General features: G+C 35.5%; 1 protein-coding gene across 1 annotated transcript; it reads left to right on the top strand.

The window, feature by feature from the left end:
• The first annotated feature begins 258 nt into the window (after positions 1-258).
• Positions 259-21,480, top strand: LOC149900061 (OTU domain-containing protein 7B-like). Its single transcript, XM_090113213.1, has 10 exons — positions 259-407; positions 4,712-4,758; positions 10,145-10,270; positions 12,153-12,303; positions 13,359-13,606; positions 14,682-14,923; positions 15,503-15,708; positions 16,212-16,652; positions 20,082-20,195; positions 20,792-21,480. Exons 2-10 carry the CDS (start codon positions 4,722-4,724, stop codon positions 20,955-20,957), a joined length of 1,731 nt encoding a protein of 576 aa, XP_089969339.1. The 5' UTR covers positions 259-407; positions 4,712-4,721; the 3' UTR covers positions 20,958-21,480.
• The last annotated feature ends 5,250 nt before the right edge of the window (positions 21,481-26,730 follow it).

The raw sequence follows: 26,730 nt of genomic DNA, 5'->3' as shown, positions 1-26,730 counted from the left end.
ACTTACTATGTATAAGGTTGTTACGACTGAGTAAAATTAACTTAGAAAATTAGTTTTTTATTCCATATTATATACTTTTACAAGCATGCTTACAATAATTGTATCGATATATTTAATAAGACTAATATTAAAATACTGTAAAGTGTAAACAAATACATATATTTAGCAATGGCAATATCAGGAATTTATGTTTCTTTTTGACGTTGCCTCATTCTTGACTTTACTAATTTCTTTTGTCAATGGTTTTCATGTCTCGCGGAAAGAGAGTGGTGTATTTGTAAATATTACAAAAAAAAATTGTAAATATTATATTCGCTGTAACAAACTTATCAAAGTGCAGTTTAAGTGTGTTTTATACAAATTTTATGGATACACATTAATAAATAAGGATTTTTGAGCCCATCAAGGTAAATATAGTTGATTTGCGTACATACGTTAAATTTATAGGTTTCTATTGAAGGCTGCTAATTAGTATTATATCATATGGTTACGTTAATAAAAGTTTTGTTTGGGTATACACGCCTGAAAAATCTCATAATTGATTTAATTATTAATCTTATTTTTATACCGTTCGGTATAAACCTTGTAACCTTGGAATTCGTTTAAGGAGTGTCATCGTTAAAAACAGCTTTAGACAATACAAACACGGATGGATTTCTCTACAATCAGGAAGGAAATATTCTGTTTGACCTTAATTGTAAACAAATCAGACACAGTAATTAAAATCGACTTTTACGTGTTGTTTCCGAGTCATTGTTTTCAAATTAAATGCCAATGCAGATGTTTTCATACGTAAATAATTTAGATCTATGTTTTCCTTGGCAAATGATTATCTTATTCGTTCTTTTTAGTACTATGAATGTGTTGAGTATGAACCCATGGGCCATGTGTTTTGTAAAATAAATTTAAAATCAACATACTTACACCTAGTAAACAACAGTTTCCAATACAGCGTGGCATATTGTGAATAGATATGATTAATTAATTATATGATAGTGAAATTTGTGTAAAGTCATTTCTGTGATGAGGCCAAACATAAATAATAGATGTATTTTTATTAAAACTCAAAATTTTATTTCCATTATTTTATCAAATACAGTCAAACTGTCATCGAATATTTGACCCAGAATTATATTAAAATATATCTATTACACTAAATATATATGATGTTTAAAGTAATTGGATATTTATTATATAGATAACAAATTCGTCACCTGATAGCTAATCAGTCAGTGATTCTGATGTAAACATGGTCAGACAATTACAGGTGTGATTCATGCTTAAATAGTTAACTTGTTTCAATTGTTCTGTTTATCTTGTTGTTTTTAATAATAATATTGACTTTTTATCCATTTGAAGAACTAAATAGTTTTAGGTTGTCCTTTTGTAGAATTTGATGAAATAATTGTAAAACTTAGTGAAGGTTGTGTGTCGATTTATTTGTTTATAATTTAATTAACTTAATAATTAAACTTAAATGTAATTGCCATTAAAGTAACAATTTGTTAATTATTCTCACTTACTAATTGTTTCGTCTAAACCAGGTGTATTAGTTATTGCATTTATTGAATGAAATTAATTTTTGTTGTCCTTAAAATGAGATTGAAGCACATGTATGACAATACTTATATTTTTTTTTTAGAAAAACAGACTGCTTTAGTAACACAATATTTTAGTTTTTTTTAGTTATAAAATACTAGCTTTCCACCCGCGGCATCGACCGCGCAGACAAAGAAAAACCCGCATAGTTCCTGTTCCCGTGGGATTTCCGGGATAAAACCTATCCTATGTCCTTTCTCGGTTATCAAAATATCTCTATACCAAATTTCATGCAAATTGGTTCAGTAGTTAAGGCGTGATTGAGTAACAGACAGACAGACAGAGTTACTTTCGCATTTATAATATTAAGTAGTTACTAGATTTCCGCCCGCGGCTTCGCCCGCGTTTTCAAAGGAAAACCCGCATAGTTCCCGTTCCCGTGGGATTTCCGGGATAAAACCTACCCTATGTGTTAATCCAAGTTGCCTTCTATATGTGTGCTAAATTTCATTGTAATCGGTTCAGTAGTATTTGCGTGAAAGAGTAACAAACATCCATACATCCATACTTACAAACTTTCGCATTTATAATATTAGTAGGATGGATATGTACATCAACAAATCATGCCATCATATCTTCTTTCTTGTAACTATGTTTTAAACCAATGCTATGTAAATATCAACATGCATTGAGTATGTGTATAATGCTGATTGCTGATTGAATCAATACCTGTTTGAATTAGAAATCACTTTCCCCGCTTGTTATTTAAGGAATAAGTAATGACAGTGTATTTTCTTCTACTTATAGTACTGGTAGTGTTAACTTCAGCTTTCTAATCATCCTGCCTCAATATAAATGTGAATGTTACTTATATTTTTGAGTATGTTTTCTGTTTCCACAAAAAATTGATTTTGAAATAATTTTATCAGATATAAATGAATACTATAATATGACTTAGACATCGAGTTTTTGAATTGCATTTGTTTGTGAAATATAATATTTAAACCAAATCTTGAGTGTAGAAAGTAATATTCTACAAACAAAAGGGCTGAATCTTCGATCAGTATTCCTGACTGGGTATTAATGTAACTTGATGTAAAACTATACGCCACATAGATCTCATACTAAAACGAATATATTCCATCACGATTTGAGTCGTAAAAAATAACAACCATTTTATTGAGACCCACCGTCATTATAAATATCCTTGTCGAAAGACGGTTTATACTGGTCATATATTTATAGCAAGCTACCTATTTTGAGCATAGTGTAGGAGGTATATGTCACCGCTACGTATTTATTTTAATTTCTACACTCATATTTGGAGTTGGCAATGATCCGGCTTCATGTAAACAAAGCATAATCGAGTCTTAAAACGGATTATTACTGTTTTAGAATATTATAAGTGCGAAGCCGAAATATTGTATGTAAATGGATCTAGATTGAATATGGTGTAATAATTTTATTTTCAGTTGATAGGTGCACTATTTCTAAAGATCCTCTCGTCCCGGCTGTGACCCGGATTACACGAGATAGATACAATATAGCCTATGTCAATTGTCACTTGGGAATAATTTTATAGCTTTCTGTTGTTGAAATAATTTTACAAATCGATCCAGTAGTTTCGGAGCCCCTTCATTTAAAACTAACACTATCAAATCTTTCCTCTTTTAGTAGGCGTATGGCGTCGTGGATAGCTATATAATACATCTACTTTTTTAATATACTTATTTATATTTTTATTATTCAAATAAGTCATCTTAGATGACGTCCCTTTTCCGGGTAAATGTTGGCAAGGGACACAGGCGTTCTACGTTCGTGTAATGCGTATTGTAATTAGCAGGAAACATTACTAAGTATTTTCGAATAACTAATTACCGAATGCTTTATATAGAATATGCTTTTACTTATTCCTAAAATAGACAGAACACCACATTTATTTTTGTTACAAAAAGTAGGAGAAAATTATCGTAAAGTACGTATTCAAGCTGCATATATTTAGACTTATGGCTCATAAACAATACCTGAGTAATTATTTTGACCCGTAACGATTAGTGACATTGAGAAGGCAGCTGGAAAGGTTATGACGTCACGATTGGTTGTCATGGCACCTGCAGCTGCGGTTCAAAACCGCAACAGACCAAGCACACTTCATACCGTATTTGGGCATAAACATCAGGCGCATGCGCATACGTCCATGTTATTGACTGATGTTTGCACTATTGACTTAGGTATATAGAATAGGAGCATACTGTATACTGTATACATCATCGCGTTCACACCAATAGTATTTAAAACCGCGATGCATATCTACCGACTTACATTTTATATTTGCAGGTATACATAATAAGGTTTCAACTTTAAAGTAATTTTCCACACGATTATTCCAGCAACTTTGTCTGAATACTTTTAAACGACACCATAATATTATGCTTAGCATTCACAAAATAGCTAGTCAGTATTTCATAATAAATGCATTGTTCTAGCGGGTACACAGTTACAGGAACTCCCCTAGGGACACGTTCACGTTATTTAGTACATTATTTGTAATTCAGACACGAATTGGCTGTGTATCTTTGTTTGAAGTTTGTCTACGGGCTTTGTGAAGGACGTAATGTAAACGAAAAATTGTGTGTCTTGTCTGTAATGTCTCGAAAAGTAAACACATGTTTTACTTGAATAATATTAAGAGTTAAATAAACGCAAGGAGTGTCGTGTTATACATTTTGTTAAAATACAATTTGTGTTGTAATTGTATTGGATAACAGTAATATTAGATGAAGATTGTTTACATAATAATCAGGTCATCTATTTTTGTACCTCGTAAAGTATAGCAATTATAGGAAGGTTGACCTTCCAATAAATAAATACCTACCTAAACCTACAATCAACCTCTTCGCTAATGTGGTAACTAATAACTGAATAATAACTAACTACTATTTATAAACATAAATATTTTGATTTACACTGACAACTAAAATTCAATGAAATGGAATGGTGGTTCCGAATACCGCACTGAGAATCATCCAGCCACCATATCAACCAATAAATATGTCATGCATATAAAATATATAACAATTAATACCATTCATACTTTTGATCGCCACGTACATAATATTATCATCTATGCCACTTGCGCAGTGATCTCTAAGCAATTCTTTTATTGTTTCAGGGTCACCACTATGGTTATGGAAGCCGCCGCAGACAAACATAATGATGGTAAATTCTTTCGTTTTTAATTTCTATTGATACTTATTATCTGTGTGTCACTTACTTATTTATGCTAAAACCATTTCAACCATAATAATTAAAGTATTATTTCGTAAGTCTCAGTTCCAAATAGATGTTTGACTAAAATATGATAATTTCTAACAAATAAGTTATCACCAACAGTCGGAACTACACACATTATAATTAATAATTAATTAGCTGTCGTATGAAATATTTACGGTTTTAAGTTTATTTAATCACAAACTTTCCCCTCCTCTTATATTCGTATAGGAGCTACCGACGTTGACAAGTGAGAATTTTAGTATAGTTGGTTCTTTGATATACTGTTCCTCTTGCTATTTCGGTTAGAGTCCGGGCTGTCTGGCTGGTCGCAGTGGTTGCGTTTATTAGTGCGCATCGTATCTGTACAGGATAATTTCCTTAATTTTAAGTCATTTTTTAACGCGTAATTTTTAATATTTTGCCTTTAGATAGATCCATCAGACATAGTTTTTTTATTGCAAGACGTTTTTTTCGTTGCTAAATAGGTGCCAGACGCAATTTTTTATTTCGTTTTTATAAAAAATTCAAATTATTTTAGAATGTCTGTAAATTTCATATTATGTTCTTCAAACATAATATAATCTAAAATTAATTAGCCAGACGCTAATTCGATTGTTAAGTATTAAATAATGTGTATAAATAAAAAAAAGTAATAAAGCATGCAGCTCATCAGCTAGTGTATTTTAATTATGCGACAGGAAATAATTGCAAGAATACAATATTATTTACACTTGTTCTTATAAATAAAAGCTAAAATGAAAAAAAAAACATAAAAGTGAAAAATAAAATATTAAAGTTACCATACATTGAAAATAGAATAAAATCTATATCAATGAAGGTTAAACAATTACATTGTTAAATTTAAAAAGCCATATTCATAATCATCATCATCATCATCTTCCCTCACACTGTCAGAATTATTTATGTTATCGTCTAAGGAATTGTTATTGTTTTCCAATATTCCATCATCTGTAAACAACTAGAAAATTAGTTTCAATAATGATGTACACACATACACACACAACACACACACACCACACCACACAAGACACACACACGTGAACACACACACACTCGCATGTTAAAGTTTGTATTGAATTTAGCTAAAGTAGTTAGCATGAATTTATATAGCTAGTATACTAGCGGTCCGCCCCGGCTTCGCCCGTGGTACCTACATGTTTAAACTATCCTATCTCTCAAGTTGGATCGAACTGCACATGGTGTGCGAATTTTATTATAATCGGTTAAGTGGTTTAGGAGTTCATTGAGGACAAACATTATGACACGAGATTTATGTATATTTATTAAGATTAATGAATTAATATTGTTATCATCATCACTACATAGTATAAAACAAAGTCGCTTTCTCTGTCCCTATGTCCCTTAAAATCTTTGAAACTACGCAACGGATTTTGATGCGGTTTTTTTAATAGATAGAGTGATTCAAGACGAAGGTTTATATGTATAATAACACCCATTAAATAGTGGAAAAGTACTGTTATTTTTGAGGTTTCTAATGTGATGTCGTAAATAATTACATTTTTTCCACATACAGTGCAAACGCAGGCTGAACCCTACGAGTTTTATTAAAATAATGTACTAACTATAATAGTACACATTGAAAAGGTCTACAGAAAAGTCCGTGATGGTATATGTCTATCTCTTATGGATAACCCACAATAACTTTTTTTAGTCATTTACTTTTTACGACAAATAATAATGGCTAACCAATACAGCATTAATCCTTAACCAATTAAAGACCTTGAATACATTGTTCATTTAATATAGATCTATATGGCCCTTTACACCGTATGATTTAAGTGAATATTTTCGAAGATATTGCGGCGATACCGGCCGGCCGCCCGGCTATATATTTTATACCCGTGCGAAGCTGGAGCGGGCCACTATGTTTTTATATTCAACGTTCAGTTTTTCTGTAGTGTATTTAGTATCAGCATTGCACCCGTGCGAAGCCAGGGCCAGGCGGGTCGCTAGTTAGTTATAAAAAAAATTGTTTTGTATAGAAGATTGTTGATGTACCCTAATAGTTTATTTTTTAGCCTAAGGAATAAAATGTACCAATGGAAGGTACCTACTTGTTCCCACAACACAGGGAATCCTAGAGTAGGAACAATTCAATTTCTATGCATCGTATATTTTCGAAAAAAAAAAGTTATTTTTTATTGTTATTTAATTTTCGCGGCCGACCCTTTCTATCTCTCTTGCACTTTAAACTATCTCTCCATATACACAATCACCAAATTGTTATACTTACCTACTTTCACTACGTTTTTATTTGTACATATTTAATACTTAACAATCGAATTAGCGTCTGGCTAATTAATTTTAGATTATATTATGTTTGAAGAACATAATATGAAATTTACAGACATTCTAAAATAATTTGAATTTTTTATAAAAACGAAATAAAAAATTGCGTCTGGCACCTATTTAACAACGAAAAAAACGTCTTGCAATAAAAAAATTATGTCTGATGGATCTATCTAAAGGCAAAATATTAAAAATTACGCGTTAAAAAATGACTTCAAATTAAGGAAATTATCCTGTGCAGATAAGATGCGCACTAAAAAACGCAACCACAGCGACCAGCCAGACAGCCCGGACTCTAACCGAAATAGTAAGAGGAACAGTATATCAAAAAACCAACCATACTAAAATGACTTTTTTTTTAACGTTAATAGCTCCCGTACCATATCATCATCATCAGTAAATAGAATTGTTTGTTCAGAATAAAGTTCCCAAATAAAGAAATTACACAATTTGCAATTGAAATAAGAAAAAACACACAAAAATACGCACGAAATATCTAGATTAAAAACTTTCGCCCACACAAGTCGTTACTCCATTTGCAACGCGTTCTAAAAATATTCAGTCTGTTTTGTATTGCGTGTGGAGGACATATGGTCAGATAAATTGATTAAGCAGGTCTCCATAGAGCGAGCGCCGAGCAGCCTCGCGAACTTAGTAAGGTTAGGTTATCGTGATGTCTTAGAGCAGTATTATTTCCAGTATGTGAAAGTGATGGCGCTAGACGACATATAATGCGCTGTCATTGATCATTTTTCCACACTGGAAATAATACTGCTATAAGACATGGTACAGGGGCAGCACGATCTATAATCTATATGGACGTTGCTCGATGGAAAATGCTCTCTAAGCAAATGACAACATACGTCATGACTGATTCGCGCAATCATTACTTCGCGAGGCTGCTCGCTCTATGAGGACCCGCCTAATGCCATCATGTTTAAATACAGTGTAAAAACAATGTTCTTATTTTGCAATAGACTACGTATTGTTTAATCCTTGCAGTGGTTTATGTTCTATCTATAGGTCATTTCTTGAACAGAATGCATTTATAAAATATAGGTCCTGCATTCCTTGATATTAATATTATTCCTGTTACATGTTATAATTAATAATACATTAGTATTTTTTATCTTCGATTTTCTACAAGGTTATTTATTTCGCTATAATGCGTTACAATATAACCAATTTTATAAAACTTCCTGAATTGGCATTATTTGCAAGCACACGATCCATTTTTTTTATATTCATTGATTGTACCAGGTACTTCCGCGATATGTCGGTTTTATTACTTTGAGATATGTTTTTATTTATCTTTGTTAACTACAAATTATCTGATAAAATTATATCTATGAATATTGAATACCTAGGGGGATAAATTAGGACACTAATTTCTAATTATTATATTAAAATATCATTAAAGTTATATAATGAAAGGTTACTAATTTAATAGAAGTACCTAACTAGTATTTACAATAACCTTTTTTGTGATAAGTACACTGTTTTAAATTTTAATAAGACCAGTTGTAATACCTACAAACTTCATTCTGTATAAAACAGAAAATTGAAAACATATTCCTCTTTTTTTGAAGTCGGTACAAAAATAAACAATAATCAACACCAAACTGAAACCACTACCGCGTGACGCTATTCACGTCAATCGCATCCTGTGCTCGCTCCATTGGTCCCTTTGTTAGCGAAGCCTCCACTGCTGTGATGTCAGCAAGTAATGTATGGTGCAGTGCATTGTGCGAGTAAGCTTTTGTTTAGTGGTGGATTTGTGTACTTAGTTTAGACTACGTCATGATCATGTGTTTACAACTTTAAATCTCAAACGAAATAATGCTACGATAGTTTTAAAAAACTTAAAAAAATGCTATAAAATCATGAAATTTTTGTATCGTCATTCGTCACCGATCATTGATAAGTGTAGGTTCACAAATCACAAAGTTTGAACTAAATCTGTCCGTTTAATTTAATAGAGTTAAGCAGTCGGTAATTTACAAACAGCTGAAGCTATAATAAAAGCGTGATGAATAATTGAAGAAGATATATTATGAGGATTTCCTTTTTAATATCAGAATTCAGAGGATAATTTTCTAAAATCAGAACAAATTACCTCCATCGACCCGATTTCATGATTTATTTGATATATCCGCCCCGAATAACATCCGAGTATAATTATTGAAAAATCTGAATTATTTGCGAATAAAGTAAAGACGAAAATTATTGACGCCGCCCGCGGCCTTACAAAGTTCTTCGGGTTATTTAGAAAACTGTACAAATGAATTAGAAGTTCTTGTTTATTTTTATCATATACTTATTGGACAAAGCTAAGATTCGATCGAATATGCAAATAATATGTATGCCATATTCATGATGCACGTACGCAAAATGGTACGCTCCATAAATACAAAATGAGTAATGCATAACACGATTTTAAATTTAAAATTAGATTAGTACATCACAGTGACCTAAAAACATAATATAGACTGTTTTTCGTAAGCTGATCGTGTTTTGGCAAGAACACTGTATTTATAACATTTTGCCGTGTTTGACTTTACCCTTAATTGTATACGAAATATGAATCATTGTATAATTAAACACCTTTATGTATAAGAAATGAATTAATATTAATGTATGTAATACATTACTTTATCTCGTATATATCTCTCGTTATATGGTTGAAGTATTAGGTACATACAACTTGGCTCTTTTGTTTAATTCCTAAAATAAGATTGGCAATTGAAAACTAAGATTGAAAATATTTATGAATGATATAGTTACTTAAGATAAGATTTATGATAAATATAAATTTAACTGTTTATGATTAGATAAACAAGATCGTGTAAAAACTAACGTAAATTAAAAAACAATGAAGAAATAAACAGCTTTTTTTGCTTTAAATATATATGATTACTGTAACGTTTTTTAAAGATAATTATCATGTACATTTTATACTGTGTTCCCTTCCCTTCTTTTGAACGTATTTTCTCTCTTACAGATCGAGTGTCGATTCGGCCGAAAGCAGGCGGTGACGTCATAACTCCAGAACGCTCTGTCAGCAACCTGGACCTCACCATGCCGTACTCCGCACCATCAAATTTAGTCCTCACACCTGCGCCTGAATGTAAGTGAAACAATAGACATCATTGATCTAAAAGGATAGTTAGACACTGGACAGGTTACATCAACAATATTGTATTTTTAAACGATATTGACCCCGCTTTTTCACTCTCACACAAAACAGATTACATCTCTCTCGCTCTCCTCCACGAATCAGGCAATTACCTAACTTTTTATGCCATACTGGAGGATACGTACGATGTAACTTTAAAATCATCTTAAAAGTGAAAAATTCTATGTCTCCAAATTTAAACACTTTCAGTTGCGGTGAAATTATTCATTGTTGCAGTCTTTCTTACTTCCTCCATTCATATTAATTAGAACGCTAGTACTTTTAGACATGTAAGATTTTATATAACATAAAAATGCTGGAAATATGATGGTGGTAAGAAGTGGTTCTGAACTTAAAAGTGGTTCATAAAATGTAAGGATGTTAAACAAAACAAAATAAAGGGTTCAAACTTCAAGTTCGCTTTCAAAGTTTCAAGTTTCAGATAATTAATTAATACGCATTAATGCTTAGTGAACGTGCTAAGCTATTCAGGGAAGGCCCAAAATTTTATAATGAAATTATTGAAGCCTAATAACATGGTAAATCGAGCCTACAGACAATATCCTGACGTATATTGCTCAACTCTGTATTAGAGCCACATTTCTTATAAAATTCACGACAAAAGGTGAATGGTACTCGAATAGCGTGTAATCTGGCGTTTTTCGCAACAAACAATGGATATTAGGGTGGCTACAACTGTTGAAATGTCAACAGCCCGGCGACCTTCGTAATTGTGTTTTTCGCGTCCCTGTTTTCCGATATTATATTCATTATTGACCTTGACTAGGACAATGGCGGGTACATTGTCTAGCTTGATTGTTTGCTTATTGAGTAATTGTATGAACAATTCTTTACGCAATGCTTCGTATTATAGGAGTGATAGATTGCCGTCCGAGATTTCGCCAGCGTTTACAAAGAAAAACCCGCTTACTGCATAGTTCCCGTTCCTGTGGGATTCCCGGATAAAAAATAGCCTAGGTCTTATTCTGGGTCGTTAGCTACCTACATACCAAATTTCATTGTAATCGATTCTGTAGAATTTGCGTGAAAGAGTAACAAACATCCACCCATCTATCCATCCTCACAAACTTTCGCATTTATAATTTTGGAAGGTTTGTGTGATGGGTATAAGGACTAGGTTACGTCACTGGAACAATTCTTTACAAAATGCTTCGTATTAGAGGAGTGAAGTTTTAGGTCTTGAGATATGCGACAGCTGGCAGAGGCATTTCACATCTGTTGCATTAACTACGTACTTAATCTTATATAAATATGTACATTGCCACACGCATATTTTGTTACTTTCAACCGGGAACAAAAACAATACCTTCCTTTTGAACGCATCAGTACTCACACAAGATGTTGTTTATGGTACTACATCTAAATTCTAACGTCAAGATGGCTGGAATTTATGGATGCTACATAGGAAATAGTATTTAAAATTTAAAAAAAATCAATAGGTCTTTTCACGTACTAGTCTTCAAATTGTATCCTTTTCCTCACCATTTCCAGGCAATTCTTCTATCCCACCATGAATACTTTTCAAGCAACACATTTGCAGATGATGGTCGCTTACTTTCTGGTGCATGCTCATCAGAATGTTAGCTACAGTTCGATTCAAACTTAATAGCGGTTCGGAGGTTAGCTGCGAATGCACGAGCGCGCAGTTATCCGACCCTTAACGTTCCGGTAATATCTAAAATTGTTTTCTGCGCATCAGATCGTTCGATGTTCCGAGCCGCCATTAAGTTTGAATCGTTCTGTACCATCATCTACAAATGCTCCACTACCATCTCGGTTGCCCACCATGATATAGCAAAATATTCTCTTCCAGGTCGCAAACTTTCCCGCGGAATTTCACGCGCCACAGATAACGAAGGGCTGGTTTGGGCGCTGCGCAGTAACACCGAGCCAGATCTGAACACGCTCAGTTCAGACCACATACTCCTGCTGCCTGATATATCAGTATATCCGCCAGATTTCAGGTTTGTTGATAGTAATTTTATATGTTAATACTCTAATCTGATTGTAAATTAGTTATTAAAATCTGACTTAATAAGTAACTGTGTTTTTTTAAGAATACTGAGTACTATTCTTTAAAAATTTATAGTTATTTTTAAAGTATTTGAATATAAAACTAAAATATCAAATTCAACTAAGTAAGTAATCATATGCCAAATTAGTAGGTTTAGAACTTTGAAAGTTGTAGAACGCTTCCTATTTTGTATGAATCTCCGTTGAAGATAAATAGATGTAAAATTATTTAACGCTCAGCAAAATCAGCACTAGTAGTCAATTTGTATCTTCATAATAAATTACGTGGATTGCAAATCTAAACGGGTAAATTTTAAGTATTTTTGAGATTCTAATTGCACTTCAAAATATGATATTTCAGTATATGTAACTGATTAAATATTTAGTTATTCCATTGCTTTTAGAAAATACTTGTTATCATCGCCATATAATATGCCCAGACTTATTTAACTTACTGTGGAATTGCTATGAAAATCATAGTGCAATATTGTTGACTGACTCTGCAGTCCAGTCACTGATTTATTTTCTATTCGAGCGTGTCAGGCAAAACGCCAGAGTTGATTCAACTAGCTGAAAACACGCAATCTGTACCTTGAACCCTTTCTGATCAATAATCTTTAACCTTTTTGACACCTATCGAGTATTAGGGACTGTCGATGGTTGAAAATTCGGTTCAAGTTAAGTTTGATACCGTTATCGATTATTTTCGGCACGCGATATTTAAGATTTATGATTCTGTAGTGTCCGTTGTTTTTGTAGTTCAATTATTACAAGCAATTTTCTGCGATATCTAGATATAATTAGTTCTAAAATCGTACAATATATTGGTAGAGGTCATACAAAAATATATTTATTCTAGCTGCTTAGATTTATTTATCCAAATAAATGTTTCTCTAACCAGAACCATTACTTTTTTACTTTTATAACAGATGTTTTAAGTTCATAGTAAAGTATATATCCCATCTCCACTATAACATCATTATAATTTGTTTCAATAATATTCCAGGATATTTTTAGAAAAGGATTTGCTAGAAACCGCTACACTAGTGACCCTAGAATCCGCCAGTATTCTTAACTGGTGGCGCGGTCGAGTACCGGGAGCACCTCGCCTGTTGCCCCTAGCAACGTCGGGCGATGGGAACTGTTTACCACATGCCGCTTCACTTGCAGCGTATGGGTTTCATGATAGACTGCTGGCTTTGAGGACGAAAGTGCAGGGTCTATTAGAGGGGGAGGAAGGCGAAGCTTTAACTGGTGAGTTATAAGTATTGTGGTGTACTGGTTGCCCCTAGCAACGTCTGGCGATGGGAACTGTTTACCACATGCCGCTTCACTTGCAGCGTATGGGTTTCATGATAGACTGCTGGCTTTGAGGACGAAAGTGCAGGGTCTATTAGAGGGGGAGGAAGGCGAGGCTTTAACTGGTAAGTTACAAAGTATGCACCTCGCCTGTTGCCCCTAGCAACGTTTGGAGATGGGAACTGTTTACCACATGCCGCTTCGCTTGCGGCGTATGGGTTTCATGATAGACTGCTGGCTTTGAGGACTAAAGTGCAGGGTCTATTAGAGGGGGAAGAAGGCGAGGCTTTAACTGGTAAATTACTTAATATTATGTGTAAAATATGTCAGCCATACCGTCATAGGACGATATTATTGCACAAAATACTCACCCGCAATTTTTTTACTTTTTTTTGTCAAGGTTTAAGTACAAGTTTATAATATTATTGTGAAATTTTAGAATAAGTGAATTGTTAAATTCTTTGAAATAAATGTCACTAAATTAATGACGAGAAAGTCGTACAAGTGTGAATAACAAGTTTTGCTTCGACATTATGTTAGAATGTTTTCCTACTCTAATAAGGATGCTGTTGTCAATTACGTTGATTTAGTTTCTTTTTGCATAATTATACTGAAAATTTTTCAGATTTAGTATTAATTTTGTAGTGAAAAATACATAGAACATTTTAAACGCCAGTATTGTGAATTTAGTTCCTGTTTTAAATTGTTTTAATCACAGCCGCGTTCAAGCGCTACTGGTACTAGTCATGTTTTCAAACTTCGGTTTTAATTTTCAGCCAATTACAGTCGATAAAGTGCTATTGGCGATGCATATTTAAATGTATAATACTCGCGTAAAATCAAACATAAGAAAATCTATGTAATAATCATATATTCATATTACCAGTTCGTTCCTAATCTAAATGCTCCCCATTACTTACCTCATTGCATTTCTTATTTTTTTTTCAATCTTGTTATTAGGTTAAGTAGACTTTGAGTTTTTTGTACCCAAATTATTGTGGCAATAAATATACATTCATTTCATTTACAGACGCAATAAAGCGTCGTTGGCGGTGGTCCGAAAGCGCATCACTCCGGGCAGCTGGGCTCCAACTATCGGACAGTGAATGGGCGCGTGAGTGGCGCGAGTCGGTCCGAGCCGCGTCCGCGGAGCCGCGCCGCCCGCAACCGAGCGCGGTGCCGCACTATGCGGGGCTGGAGCAGTTGCATGTGTTAGCACTTGCACATGTAATGAGACGGCCCGTGTTGGTGTTCGCGGATGTCGCACTACGGGTGAGTTGTGGGGGGATAGCAGCGTATCGCTTGTAGCGCGTTGCTCGTAGCGCATCGCTCGTAGCGCATCGCTCGTAGCGCATCGCTCGTAGCGCGTCGCTCGTAGCGCGTTGCTTGTAGCCGAGTGCTGTACCGCACTATGCGGGGCTCGAGCAGTTGCATGTGTTGGCGTTAGCGCATGTGATGAGACGGCCTGTGTTGGTGTTCGCGGATGTCGCGTTACGGGTGAGTGTGGAATGTGTGTGTGTCCAATAGTATGCTTGCATCACGAAAATAGCGCCGAATTATATCCGCGACGCGCTTGGATAAAGTAAAAATTCGCGAAATTCGAGCTATTCTACTAGAAGACTTATACAAAAGGTCTATCCTCGCGTCGTTCTATGGTTATCGATTCATTGCCAGGTTTCACTTCATTGCCATAACTCATCGTGTTCAATTATGAGTGCCACGATACGATACGAATAAGAAAAACCTGTTAAACCTGATTCCGCACATTATTAAATCCTAAAGGAAACAATACATTTTACATTATTTACAAAATTCATTTCCACACCAAACTAACCAAACACGCTTTTCCAGGATTTCCGCGGCGACCCCATAGCGCCTATCCCATTCGGGGGCATCTACCTGCCCCTAGAGTTGGACCCGGCCACGTGCAGCAAAGCACCGATACTACTGGCGTATGACGCGGGGCACTTTTCTGCCCTAGTGCCGTGTGAGCCGCTGCCCAGCGATGGGGCAAGAGTGCCTCTGGAAGATGCTGCCCAGAATCCGCTGCCGATAAGGTACTATTATATTTTGACGTGACAACGTCTTATAATTCGATAGAGTCGGCTGCACGCACGAAAAAACATGACTCATACAGCGTTACCTCGCTCTGAGGCGTTCCATGTAAGGCTTGAAGTGCAAGCGAGAGCGCGGAACGAGCGACAAAGAAGCACAATCAGACGTTGTCACGTTCAACTATCGTCAGTAAACCGACTTTACAGACAACCAATTTTTTTTTTGTTCATTAATATGGGCGCCGAATGAACTCACAATTAGTTCTTCTCATCAATCACAAGCTACTTTTTCGTTTTCTTAATTTTGAAGATATGAAATACTAGGCTGCGTGATTTCACCTAAAAGTAAAAGCAAGTATTAATCTGGTACATAAGCTACAGTACTGTAAACTATCATCAAAATCCAATTAGTGGTTTTCTTCCGAAAGAGTAACATTTCTACAAACTTTTGCCTTTATATTATTAATTGAATACTTTACTAATTATTAAAAACTTTAATATTCTAGATTCAACGTAGACCCCGGTGAAGATTTCCGCTGGGACGTCGAACCGGATCAAAAAACGATAAACAATTTGCTCCCAGACGAATTCCAACGCACAGCCATGTTAGAAGCCTACTTAGATCTAGAAAGAGTAGAATGTCTTTCACACACACAACCCCCAGAAGAACTAAGAAGATCTCTAGACGCTCTATCCACAAAGAGCTCTAAACAGCTGAACTCTGTGGCCAAACAGTTTGGCAGTATAGGCCGGTCTATGTCGAGCAAGTTGAAGAGTTTTGGGTCTATGGCCAAGTTAACAGGGAAGTTAAGTGGGAGTCAAAGTAATCCAGAGGATTTGATAAGGAGACGGTCGACTTGTGAAGTTTTGTGCTGTAGGGTGTTAGCGGCTAGGGCTCCTGTGCAAGAGGAAATGGTTAAGAATTATTTGAACGAGGCTTGGGTCGGGTGAGTTCTTTTTTTTTAAATGTTTTTTGAAGTGAAAACTTCTTTAGCGGCGTTGGGTATAAAATCTTAAACTCCCGTCAGGACACGTGACCTGATCGAAAAAGCGTAAGACGGATACCATTCCAAAATATCAAACATGCTGAACGTTAATAATCAAGTTTTCACTTCTGCCGGCACTCCCCCAGTACAACTCGTCTTTTTTTTTTATTTCATTTGTCGTACTCCTGGTTTTCTGTGAAGTTGAAGTGTTGCCAGAATTGCATCATTTAAATTGTAAGGATATAGTAATTTACACTTTTATAGTCATTTCTAATTTCACTGTTAAAAACAATTAAAGTTGTTAATATAGATGTAGTATTAAGCTAAATTTCATAAAATTCGTCTCATTTAAATAATACATTCGAAATGAAATTATACTGATAATAATATATATAAATATTTTCATTGCAAACTATTACTGTTCTTTTTTTATTGCATTCAATTATCGGTCAATTAGGGAAAGCTGGCATGTTCACAGTACTCACACTTATGCAATTTCACTTACAGTATGTTCAAAAATAAATGCGACTCTAGTTTCATTTTAGACTTGAATTGTAAAATGGGTGCGTAGTAATTATATTTGCATATAATTACTTATGAAAGCTCTCATAATTTACCTGTAAAATTATAATTTAAAAGTAAATCAATTGATTAAGTTAATTATTTATTCTAATAATAATCAATTGGATAAAAGTATTAATAATCATTCAATTATCAAATAATAATTAAATTCCTGACTTTGGTCGAGTAAAGATATCTAAGAAATATTATATTTGTAGTAAGTACGTAATACCTACCAATACGCGCTAACAAATATGTGTTACATGTTTATTGTATAATTTTCACACTATTGGTTTTAAACTCAAACTCAAACATTTATACAATTAGACTTCTTCTAGAAGCACTTTTGAATCGTCATAACAGTTTAACAGTTTTAACATTTACCACCAATTCAGAAAGCAGTATCTATAGAGAAGAAGAAGAATCTATTTAATCATAATCGTAATCTTCTACTTCACTGTAACTTTCATCGCTCGAAGAACTCGATGTTTCGTTGTCGGAATTTCTTAATGTTATTATAAATGAGTCAGTGTAATTATCTACTTTTGGTTCTAATTGAATATATTTTTCCTCATGTTCTCGCGTCTTTCTCCAAACGTCACTAAACATATCCAGACTAATAGCATTTGCTTCCTTTCTAAATAATTCTTCCACAGTTTTCAAGTTAAAGTTCACATTTTGTGATGCTACTTTCCCTTTAATTATGCCCCATAGTAACTCTATTGGGTTGAGTTCTGGATGGTATGGTGGAAGGCGCAATACACTATGTCCATGATCTTTGAGGATTGCATCAAGTAGGTAAAAATTGTGTATAGTTTGGCTTATTTTTTTTAATAATGTGATAACTCTGATTATTAATTAGTACCTAATTTGATTTTTGAAAAAAAAAATGCCGATTTTAGTCAAAATTTATATTTTTCTAACAAGATCCTTATCATCCAAATTTCCACCTTGGTGAGAAAAATTGACATTTCTAATGAAAATGAACAAAAAATTAAATGATTTTATTAAATACTGTAAAATAGTCTATAATTCTTCCATTTACTGTATCACAAAATTCTTCATAGATTTTTAGATATTCGTACTACACCAATTACATCACCCTGTATTTATAAACAATTGCAAAATATGACACATACATAGGCCGGGAGATACTGACACAAAATTTCGGGTCATTTGTAACAGAATGGCGGTTCTACAAAGGTCTTATTACGCAATGACTAAAAGAAAAATGATGGTCAGAACTCAGAACGCTGGTACCGGCGGACTAGTCGCGTGGGCGTTAGTCGAACTCGTCGGATAAATAGCGAATGTCAAACGATTTGTAACACAAAAATTTTAGAATTCACCGATAGCCCATAAAAAAGATGTAGGCGGTAGTGTCATGCCATACTTTTCCGGTGTAACTTACAGCCCCCCATACCGACGCGATGCGTTGATTAAAAAAAAACAATTCAAACATTTGTACCAGGCTAACTTTTGCACAGGTAATCATCATCGTGCAGACATTTACGAAAATCGCCATGCCATACTTTTCGGACGATTCCAAATAGCCACCATACCGCCGAAAATCTGCAAAAAAAAAATTATTTTCGCCAAACAATTTGTACCAGTATTGCATTTGGATTTTTGGAGAGTATTTGATAAAATGTGACCATTATTATATTTGCCATACTTCTAGTAGGGGGAAAAAGTGCTGCTATACTTGAAAATTAATTTATTCGTCACGTTTCAAAAATACGACTGTACAATACGTAAAATATTTTTTTACAGTATGGGATCATTATATTCTGTTTGTTTGTATACAATTCTACCTAGAAAAAAATATCGCAGATTGCAAACATGGGGCGGATGATTATAAGACTTAAGCCAAGACGTAAAAAAAAATGAAAAGAATTGGCGATTTGTACCAGTACGGCATTTTTGGAAAGTATATGATGCAACGTGACCATTATTATATTTGCCATACTTTTAATAGAGGGAAAAATTAGTGCCATACTGCTACAAATCGTTCAAACTACGAATAAAATCTTATAATAAGAAAAAATTCTTATACACATTCGCCACCTCCCACAGGTATGGCATTATCACACTTCTATTTATAATCATTCAGGAGTTGTTGAAAAAAAAATGTAGGGTGGTACAAATCGTTTGGCGAGAAAAAAAATTCAAAAATTTGCAGATTTTCCGAGGTATGGCGACCATTTGGAATCGTCCGAAAAGTATGGCATGGCGATTTTAGTAAATGGCTGCACGACGATGGTTACCTGTGCAAAAGTGAGCCCGGTACAAATGGTTGAATTGTTTTTTTTAAATCAACGCATTCACGTCGGTATGGCGGACTGTAAGTCACATCGTAACTGTATGGCATGACACTACCGCCTACATCTTTTTTAATCCCTCAGTCCCGGAATCACAGACACAATAGAAAATCTATTGTGTCGCGGCCCGATCGGGCCGCTCGGTGGTCAATGGGTTAAGGGCTATCGGTAAATTCTAAATTTTTTGTGTTACAAATCGTTGGACTTTTGCTATTTATCCGACGAGTGTGACTAACGCCCACACGACTAGTCCGCAGATACCAGCGTTCTGCCCATCATTTTTCTTTTTGTCATTGCGTAATGCGTACTAAGACCCCTCTAGACCGCCATCCTGTTACAAATGACCCGAAATTTTGTGTCAGTATCTCCCGGCCTAACATGTGCAATGTGTAAATGTGTTGACGTTCCAGCTCTTCTTAATATACCTATATATTTTTGTTTAAAACACTTAAACACATCACTTTCCTAAATATGTAGTTAAATTATAAATACCCATTTTTAATTATAGCTACACAACAGAGAAGAATCGCAAAGCGGAATCAACAAGCGAACCGTCCCAACCGCGCTACGGTACAGGACGTTCACAATTCTATACCGAAGCGGAAAGGAGTACGGCCCAAAGGTAATTGTATTATGTTTAAACTAGCTGTGCTCCGCGACTTCGCCCGCTTTGTCTTAAACCTATTTAGGGCCGATTTTTCAATGCTTGGATAAAACTTATCCGTCCAATAAAGTATTACACGATAATGTTAAAATGTCACGTAAACTGTCAAATACGGGCAATTAGAATGCGTTTTTAAAATGGTAGTTTTATACATTATTCGACGAATAAGTTTTAACCAAGGATTGAAAAAATCAGCCCTAATTTATATACTAAAACCTTCCTCTTCGCTTTCTGTGTCCCTATGTCCCTTTGCTATGCTTAAATCTACTAAACTTAACTACGCAACGGATTTTGATGCGGTTTTTTTAATAGATAAAGTGATTCAAGAAGAAGGTTTTATTATATAATTTATTAGGTTTTAGACAAAGCGGGCGAAGCCGCGGGCGGTAGGCTAGTAAGAGATAATTTAAAAGACAATTATTAATTAATCCCTCAGTCCCGGAATCACAGACACAATAGAAAATCTATTGTGTCGCGGCCCGATCGGCCGCTCGGTGGTCAATGGGTTAACATCCTTTTATACGTATTTTAACGATTTTTTTTTTGTTTTTTAGAAGTCTAGCCACAGCCAAAGCGCCCGACCGCACGCTATATCTCTCAAAATCAACGTTCTACGACGACCGTCCGCCGTCACCGAAGCCTTGCAGGGCTCCGCTGTGCATGTACTACGGGAGCCCCGTGTATAACGACTATTGTTCACGATGCGCTAAGTTACAGTAGTTTTTTGGGATTTTTTATGTAAAAAAATTTTTTTTTGTTTGGAATTTTTTATTAAAAAAAAAGTTTTTTTTGTTCAAAATATTTTTTTGTCATTTTTCCATCTTGGGAAAGAGTAATGGATGTCACGAAATTTCTTTCGTATTTTTTTTTCGTAAAATTTTTAATTCGACTTACAGGAGTCTCACATTCGATACTGTTATCGACTGAGTTATTGATTTCACGAAAATTCGTATTAAGCTTTGGTCGTATTTGTCTTTTCGTATGTGAAAATGTTTTTTTACGAGGCTTGTTTATCTATTTTTTTATTTCTAATATGGAATCTTTTATATCAAAAGCAGCTAAGAGCTATTCATGAATAATCGTAGTTTTTATTTAACAGAATTCGCTATACATTTCTAATGGCAGCTATAAATTAAATACGAGTGATTGGTTTATATTTTACTAGCTATTCCTTACCCTTATCACTTAGCGGTATGAAAAATAGATTTTGGCCGATTCTCAAATCTACCGAATAGACACAAATTTTCACGGAGGAATATGGTAACTAACATTGTGACACGATAATTTTGTTTAAACTGAGATATTTTATTTAGTAGCGTGCACTCTATAGCTTTCTAAGTTCTACGTCTTCCACCCATAATTGCGATTTTCTTTTTCCAAATCTAAATTATTGTCAAAATTCCAACAGTTTATTGTTTCCAATTTTTATTTTTATAATGCAAGTTCTCTACAAATTCCTAATGCAGCTTTATTTCAGAACTGCATACATTTATAAAAAAAAATGGCTTTTCTATTTTATTTGCAACAATATCGTGTAAGGTTTACAAAAATTGGTATTATTACATAATTGTTAAGAATAGGAATAAATAGAATAACAATAATACTTAAAAACGTTGACCCCAGATATAAGTGAATTATATTGAAAATTAAAAGTAAAAATTATAAAAATGTTATTTAGATTAAAAGTGAGCTTAAAAATGTTATATCGTATATTGTAATAACGCAATTCCCCAGTAATAAAAAATAACTTCAAAAGTTATTATAAAAAATCGTCATGGAACTAATAATTCTTTTTCGATATTTTACAATTGATAATTTGTTAAAAAATCATTTTAAAAGTTTAGCCTAAAAAAGTAATCTTGATTTGACTATATATCTAATATCAGTGTTTCCTTATGAATTGATTGACGAAATTTTATTCGAATAAAAAATAGAATTTTCATAACGATTTTTTTTTTGTTTTACAAGGAATTGCGTTCAATATATACAATACAATACAACAAATTGTAATCAGTTTAATGTTAACTGCAGAAATAGTGTTAATTATCCTAAAATTTGAATAACACCATTTTTTAAATATATAAAGCGTTAATATGATTCCATATAAAAGTTAACAGTTAATAACGAACTCATAAGATAGATTTTAAAAAGTATATTTTTATATAATATTGCACTTTGAAATAAATCTTGTAATATTTTTTCTAATCATGAAACAGACGGGCTGTAATGAAAATACTTATTTAAATTAAGTGTAGACTTAGATTTAAGGTTTTGTTGTCACTTTTTTAATTTAATTTTTAAGTTTGTTAATTAATTTCTCAATAATAGAATTGTAACAAAATTAAACACCAAAAGCACTAAAATAGAAAGTGCCAAAAGATGGCTTCCAGTTTGGCCAAGTTTCCAGAAAATTCTTCCGATAGAGACTTTACCTGTGTAATAATGTTATATATCGTTAATGGATATAAAGGATTTGAAAATACGTGCCAGAAAACAAAATTAAGAAAAAAATATTATTTCATGTATGTAAGAAAAGATTTATAGTAAAGTGAACAACTTGCAGATCAGAATAATGGAAATTATTTTTAAGAATTATTTTTGTTCAATCGACTACTTAATAGTAGCTTTATGTTATGTAAAAATTTCCCATTGTACGTGGACAATAAGAAAAAAGTTGTATAATATAATACAGAAGTTATTTTTCCATTGAAATCTGTAATAGTTCCTACACAAATATATTTTCTTAAAATTTTCTATCTACTCAGCTACCTCGAGGCACTTAATACTATAAAAAGTATTCTATGTATGTAATGTAATAATAAATTGTTTCGAATCACTCCTAGAGATGTTTATTAGGCGGTACCATTCACATAAGTAATTTTTAAAAACACCTGGGGCCGTATTATAACCTCTTATTTCTAGACAGTTTACACCGTGAATTGAACTGACTTGAAATTCATATTATGATCGCAATAACCAGCCGTGGTTAATTATGGTATTACTAGCGGTCCGTCCCGGCTTCGCCCGTGGTACCTACATGTTTAAACTATCCTATCTCTCAAGTTGGATCGAACTGCACATGATGTGCGAATTTTATTATAATCGGTTAAGTGGTTTAGGAGTCCATTGAGGACAAACATTGTGACATGAGATTTATATATATTAAGATATGAATTTGCCAGTCAGTTCAATTCACGGCGTAAACTGACTGGGAATAAGGGGTCATAATACGGCCGTTGTAGAAAAAAATACAAATGATAAATTTACAGAAAAATATTTTTTTAGTACTTAGATATAATTAAAACATGTATATGAATAAAGAATACTCAAAAATTGTAATTATTAAAACTTTTCATGTCATTTTTGTTAAAGACTACAAAATGTAGTTTCCGTAAATAAAATAGAGTTGGTACAATATAAACATTTTGAAGTCAGTATTGATTTAAGGTCCCAAGGAACGGCAAGGTATATTCTCTTCCAAGAGTTGAATCCTAATTATATTTAGATAAATGAGCTTGGAGTTAACACTCCGTCCTTCTTTTGCTTAGAACATAGTTATTGAGGTGTGCATAAATATTTTTAATCTTCTAGTCCCTTAATCTAGTGTTAAGCTTGATTACATTTAAGATTTTATGTTTGATAAATTATATTTAAAAATCATAACATAATATAACCCACCTCATTGTAATACTTAACGTCATCACATCAAATTGTGTTAGCCTTAAAAGATCTGTGAATTTAAACTAAGATTACATGACAGTAAAGTTAAACAATAACAAATATACTTTTAAAAAATATTGTTAAACGGAAATGTTAACGTTATATTTTTTCAAATTAATAACGTTCAATTGTTTAGAAATAGTGTTTGCATATCATGTTTTTTAGAAATATAAATCGTTACGCATTTTTGGCTTGTTTATTTCAATTATTATAATGTCCTTAGACCAAACTTTTGCCCGTCTTTTGGTACAGTGATTAACGCGTAAGCGTAGAACCGAGGGGCCTTGGGTTCAACTCCCGATGGAGATAAAAAATTCTCGGCTCGGTCTGACAGGACACAGAAGGCTGATCACCTACTTGTCCCTAAAACAAAATTTCAAGGTAGTTAACACAAGTATGCTAAATGCATCTGCCCCATACCAAAATCTCACTAGGGGACTTCGCATTTTTTTAATTCAACTAGACTTCGTTTAGAAGCGTTTAACTGTTAATTTTATCAAACAATATTAGAAATACAACGCAGGTGTTTTTATTCTGATCTGGATAAATTTATTTGTAGCCTTCGTATGTATAGGTTCTAAAATCATTAAGATGAAGACTGTTTGTTTGCTTGAACGCGCTAACCTCAGGAACCACGGGCCCGATTTAAAAAAAAAATATTAATAATTTAGTTAGGACCTAGGGTAGTGTCGTCAGTTAATAGTTAATACTGGATTAGTCATTACTCATTAGTGAATAACGATTATATTATAAGACAACGCTCTAAATTAAGAAACAGCGTTATCATTCAAAAATTTATATCAATAATGACATAGCCATTTCTCTTCCATTAAACATTTCGCAGAAACTACTACTCGGGTCTTCCACGCAAGCCTTCACAGGCTTCGGGGTAACTGTTCGGGGCGATGGCCCCTTTCAGTGGTAGCAACGCCGCCTGCAACTACAGGCGGGGCACTGGGTGGGACCGGAAGGTCCAAGGTGTCATGTCCGGGAGGTATCCTGCTGCAGTGCGATCCAGCCCGCGGTATCGCGGGCGATCTGCGAGCTGCTGCAGGGGAGAATGTCCGAGTGTGCTTCACCCGCCGCTCAGCGAGGTCGAGCTCGCCGACAGAGTGCCGGTGAGCGCCCGTCAGCCAGCGGCGAGGAAGCGGTCGTGTCCTAGGAGATTAGGTCACGTGGTAGGCCTCTTATGTCCGGCGGTCGTCGATGGTATGGCGCGATGCCGTGCAAGTGCTGGGATCGCGCTCCGTCGGCGCGCGCGAACATAGAGGAACTCAGGCGGCGAACGAAGTCGTCCAGGCTCTCCATGCGCAGGTCCCTGGAGATGACCTGATTCCGTACGAAGCGTGGTGCTCCGGAGATGGTGCGGAGCGCTAGCGACTGCTGCGCTCGCAGAGACTTGCGGTCCGTCTCGTTGGTCAGTGCGAACCACGCAGGGGCCGCATAGGTAAGACGCGTGCGAACGTACGCCTTGTATGTGCACAGCTTCGTACGGAGAGGCAGGTGAGACGCCAGCATGGGGCGGAGTATGTTCCGCACGGCGCGTGTCTGGGCGACCACGTTTTTCACATGGGGCCGCATCGAGAGTGTCTTGTCAATGGTCACACCAAGGTACTTGGCCGTCGGTGACCATTCGACATTCTCGCCCATGAGAGACACCGGGGGCGGCAGGAGGCGCGCCCGCCCAATGGAAATCGCCTGAGTTTTCCCCACGTTGACCTTGAGTCTCCAGTCCTCCAGCCATGAGGGAAGCGCATCCAGTGCTCGCTGCATCTTTACCGATGCGTGCTTGGCGTTCAGCGAGGTGGTAATAAACGCAGCGTCGTCGGCATATAACGCTAAAATGGCTCCGCCAGCGACTGGGATGTCGTCCGTGTATCTGCTATAGCAGACGGGCGACAGGCAGCTTCCCTGGGGCACACCGGCTCGGATGGGGCGCTCTGTGGACAAAGCATCTTCAACCGCCACTTGAAAACGCCTGTCTTGCAGGAAGGTGGCCACAGTCTTAACTACTCGACGCGGAGTAGTAGACGTGGACAGCTTGTAGATGAGTCCGGTGTGCCATACGCGGTCGAACGCTTTCTCCATATCGAGGAATACTGCAACCGATTGTTCTCGCTTGTTGTAGGCGGTAGCGAGGTGGTGCAGTACTCTCGTCACTTGCAAAGTGGTGGAGTGTTCGGCGCGGAAGCCGAACTGTTCGTCGCGTGGCTGAAGGTGGGGCGTAATGTGCAGCAACAGTAGTTTCTCGAAGACTTTCGAGGTCGAGGACAGAAGAGTGATGGGGCGATAGCTCTCAGGCAGCATGATGTTCTTGCCTTGCTTGGGAATCAGGATGACTCGGCCGAGCTTCCACGGGGATGGAAAGTGCCCGGTACGGAGGATTCCATTGAAGAGCCGCGTCAGCGTCGCGATAGCTCGCGGGGGTAGGTGACGTAGCGCTTCGTTGGTGACTCGGTCGGGACCGGGGGCTTTGCGCAGTTTAGTTCGTCGAATCATCCTTTGGACTCGACCAGGGGAGAACACGACGGGGTCTTCTGTCGGCGGTATCGGCAATTCAAAGTAGTCCATCACATGTCGCTTGATGGTCTCTACATGCTGCACATTCGCAGTTGGATTAGGCGTAAACTGCGTCTCCAGGTAGTCTGCGAAAATCTCCGCTCGATCCTCGGCGCGGTAACGTGGGGTTCCGTCACCGGCCATGAGGGGTCTAATCGGAGAGGGCTTCCTGGAGAGTTGGCGGCAAAGGCGGTGCATGCCGGACCAGTCATCG

Source organism: Colias eurytheme, chromosome 19 (assembly GCF_061535395.1).
Source record: "Colias eurytheme isolate Ceu_HAF_F1 chromosome 19, ilColEury1 Martin Lab GWU primary, whole genome shotgun sequence".
NCBI classification, from domain to species: domain Eukaryota; kingdom Metazoa; phylum Arthropoda; class Insecta; order Lepidoptera; family Pieridae; genus Colias; species Colias eurytheme.
Note: the sequence above shows the minus strand (reverse complement) of the source record. Positions and strands in the feature narration are given on the sequence as shown.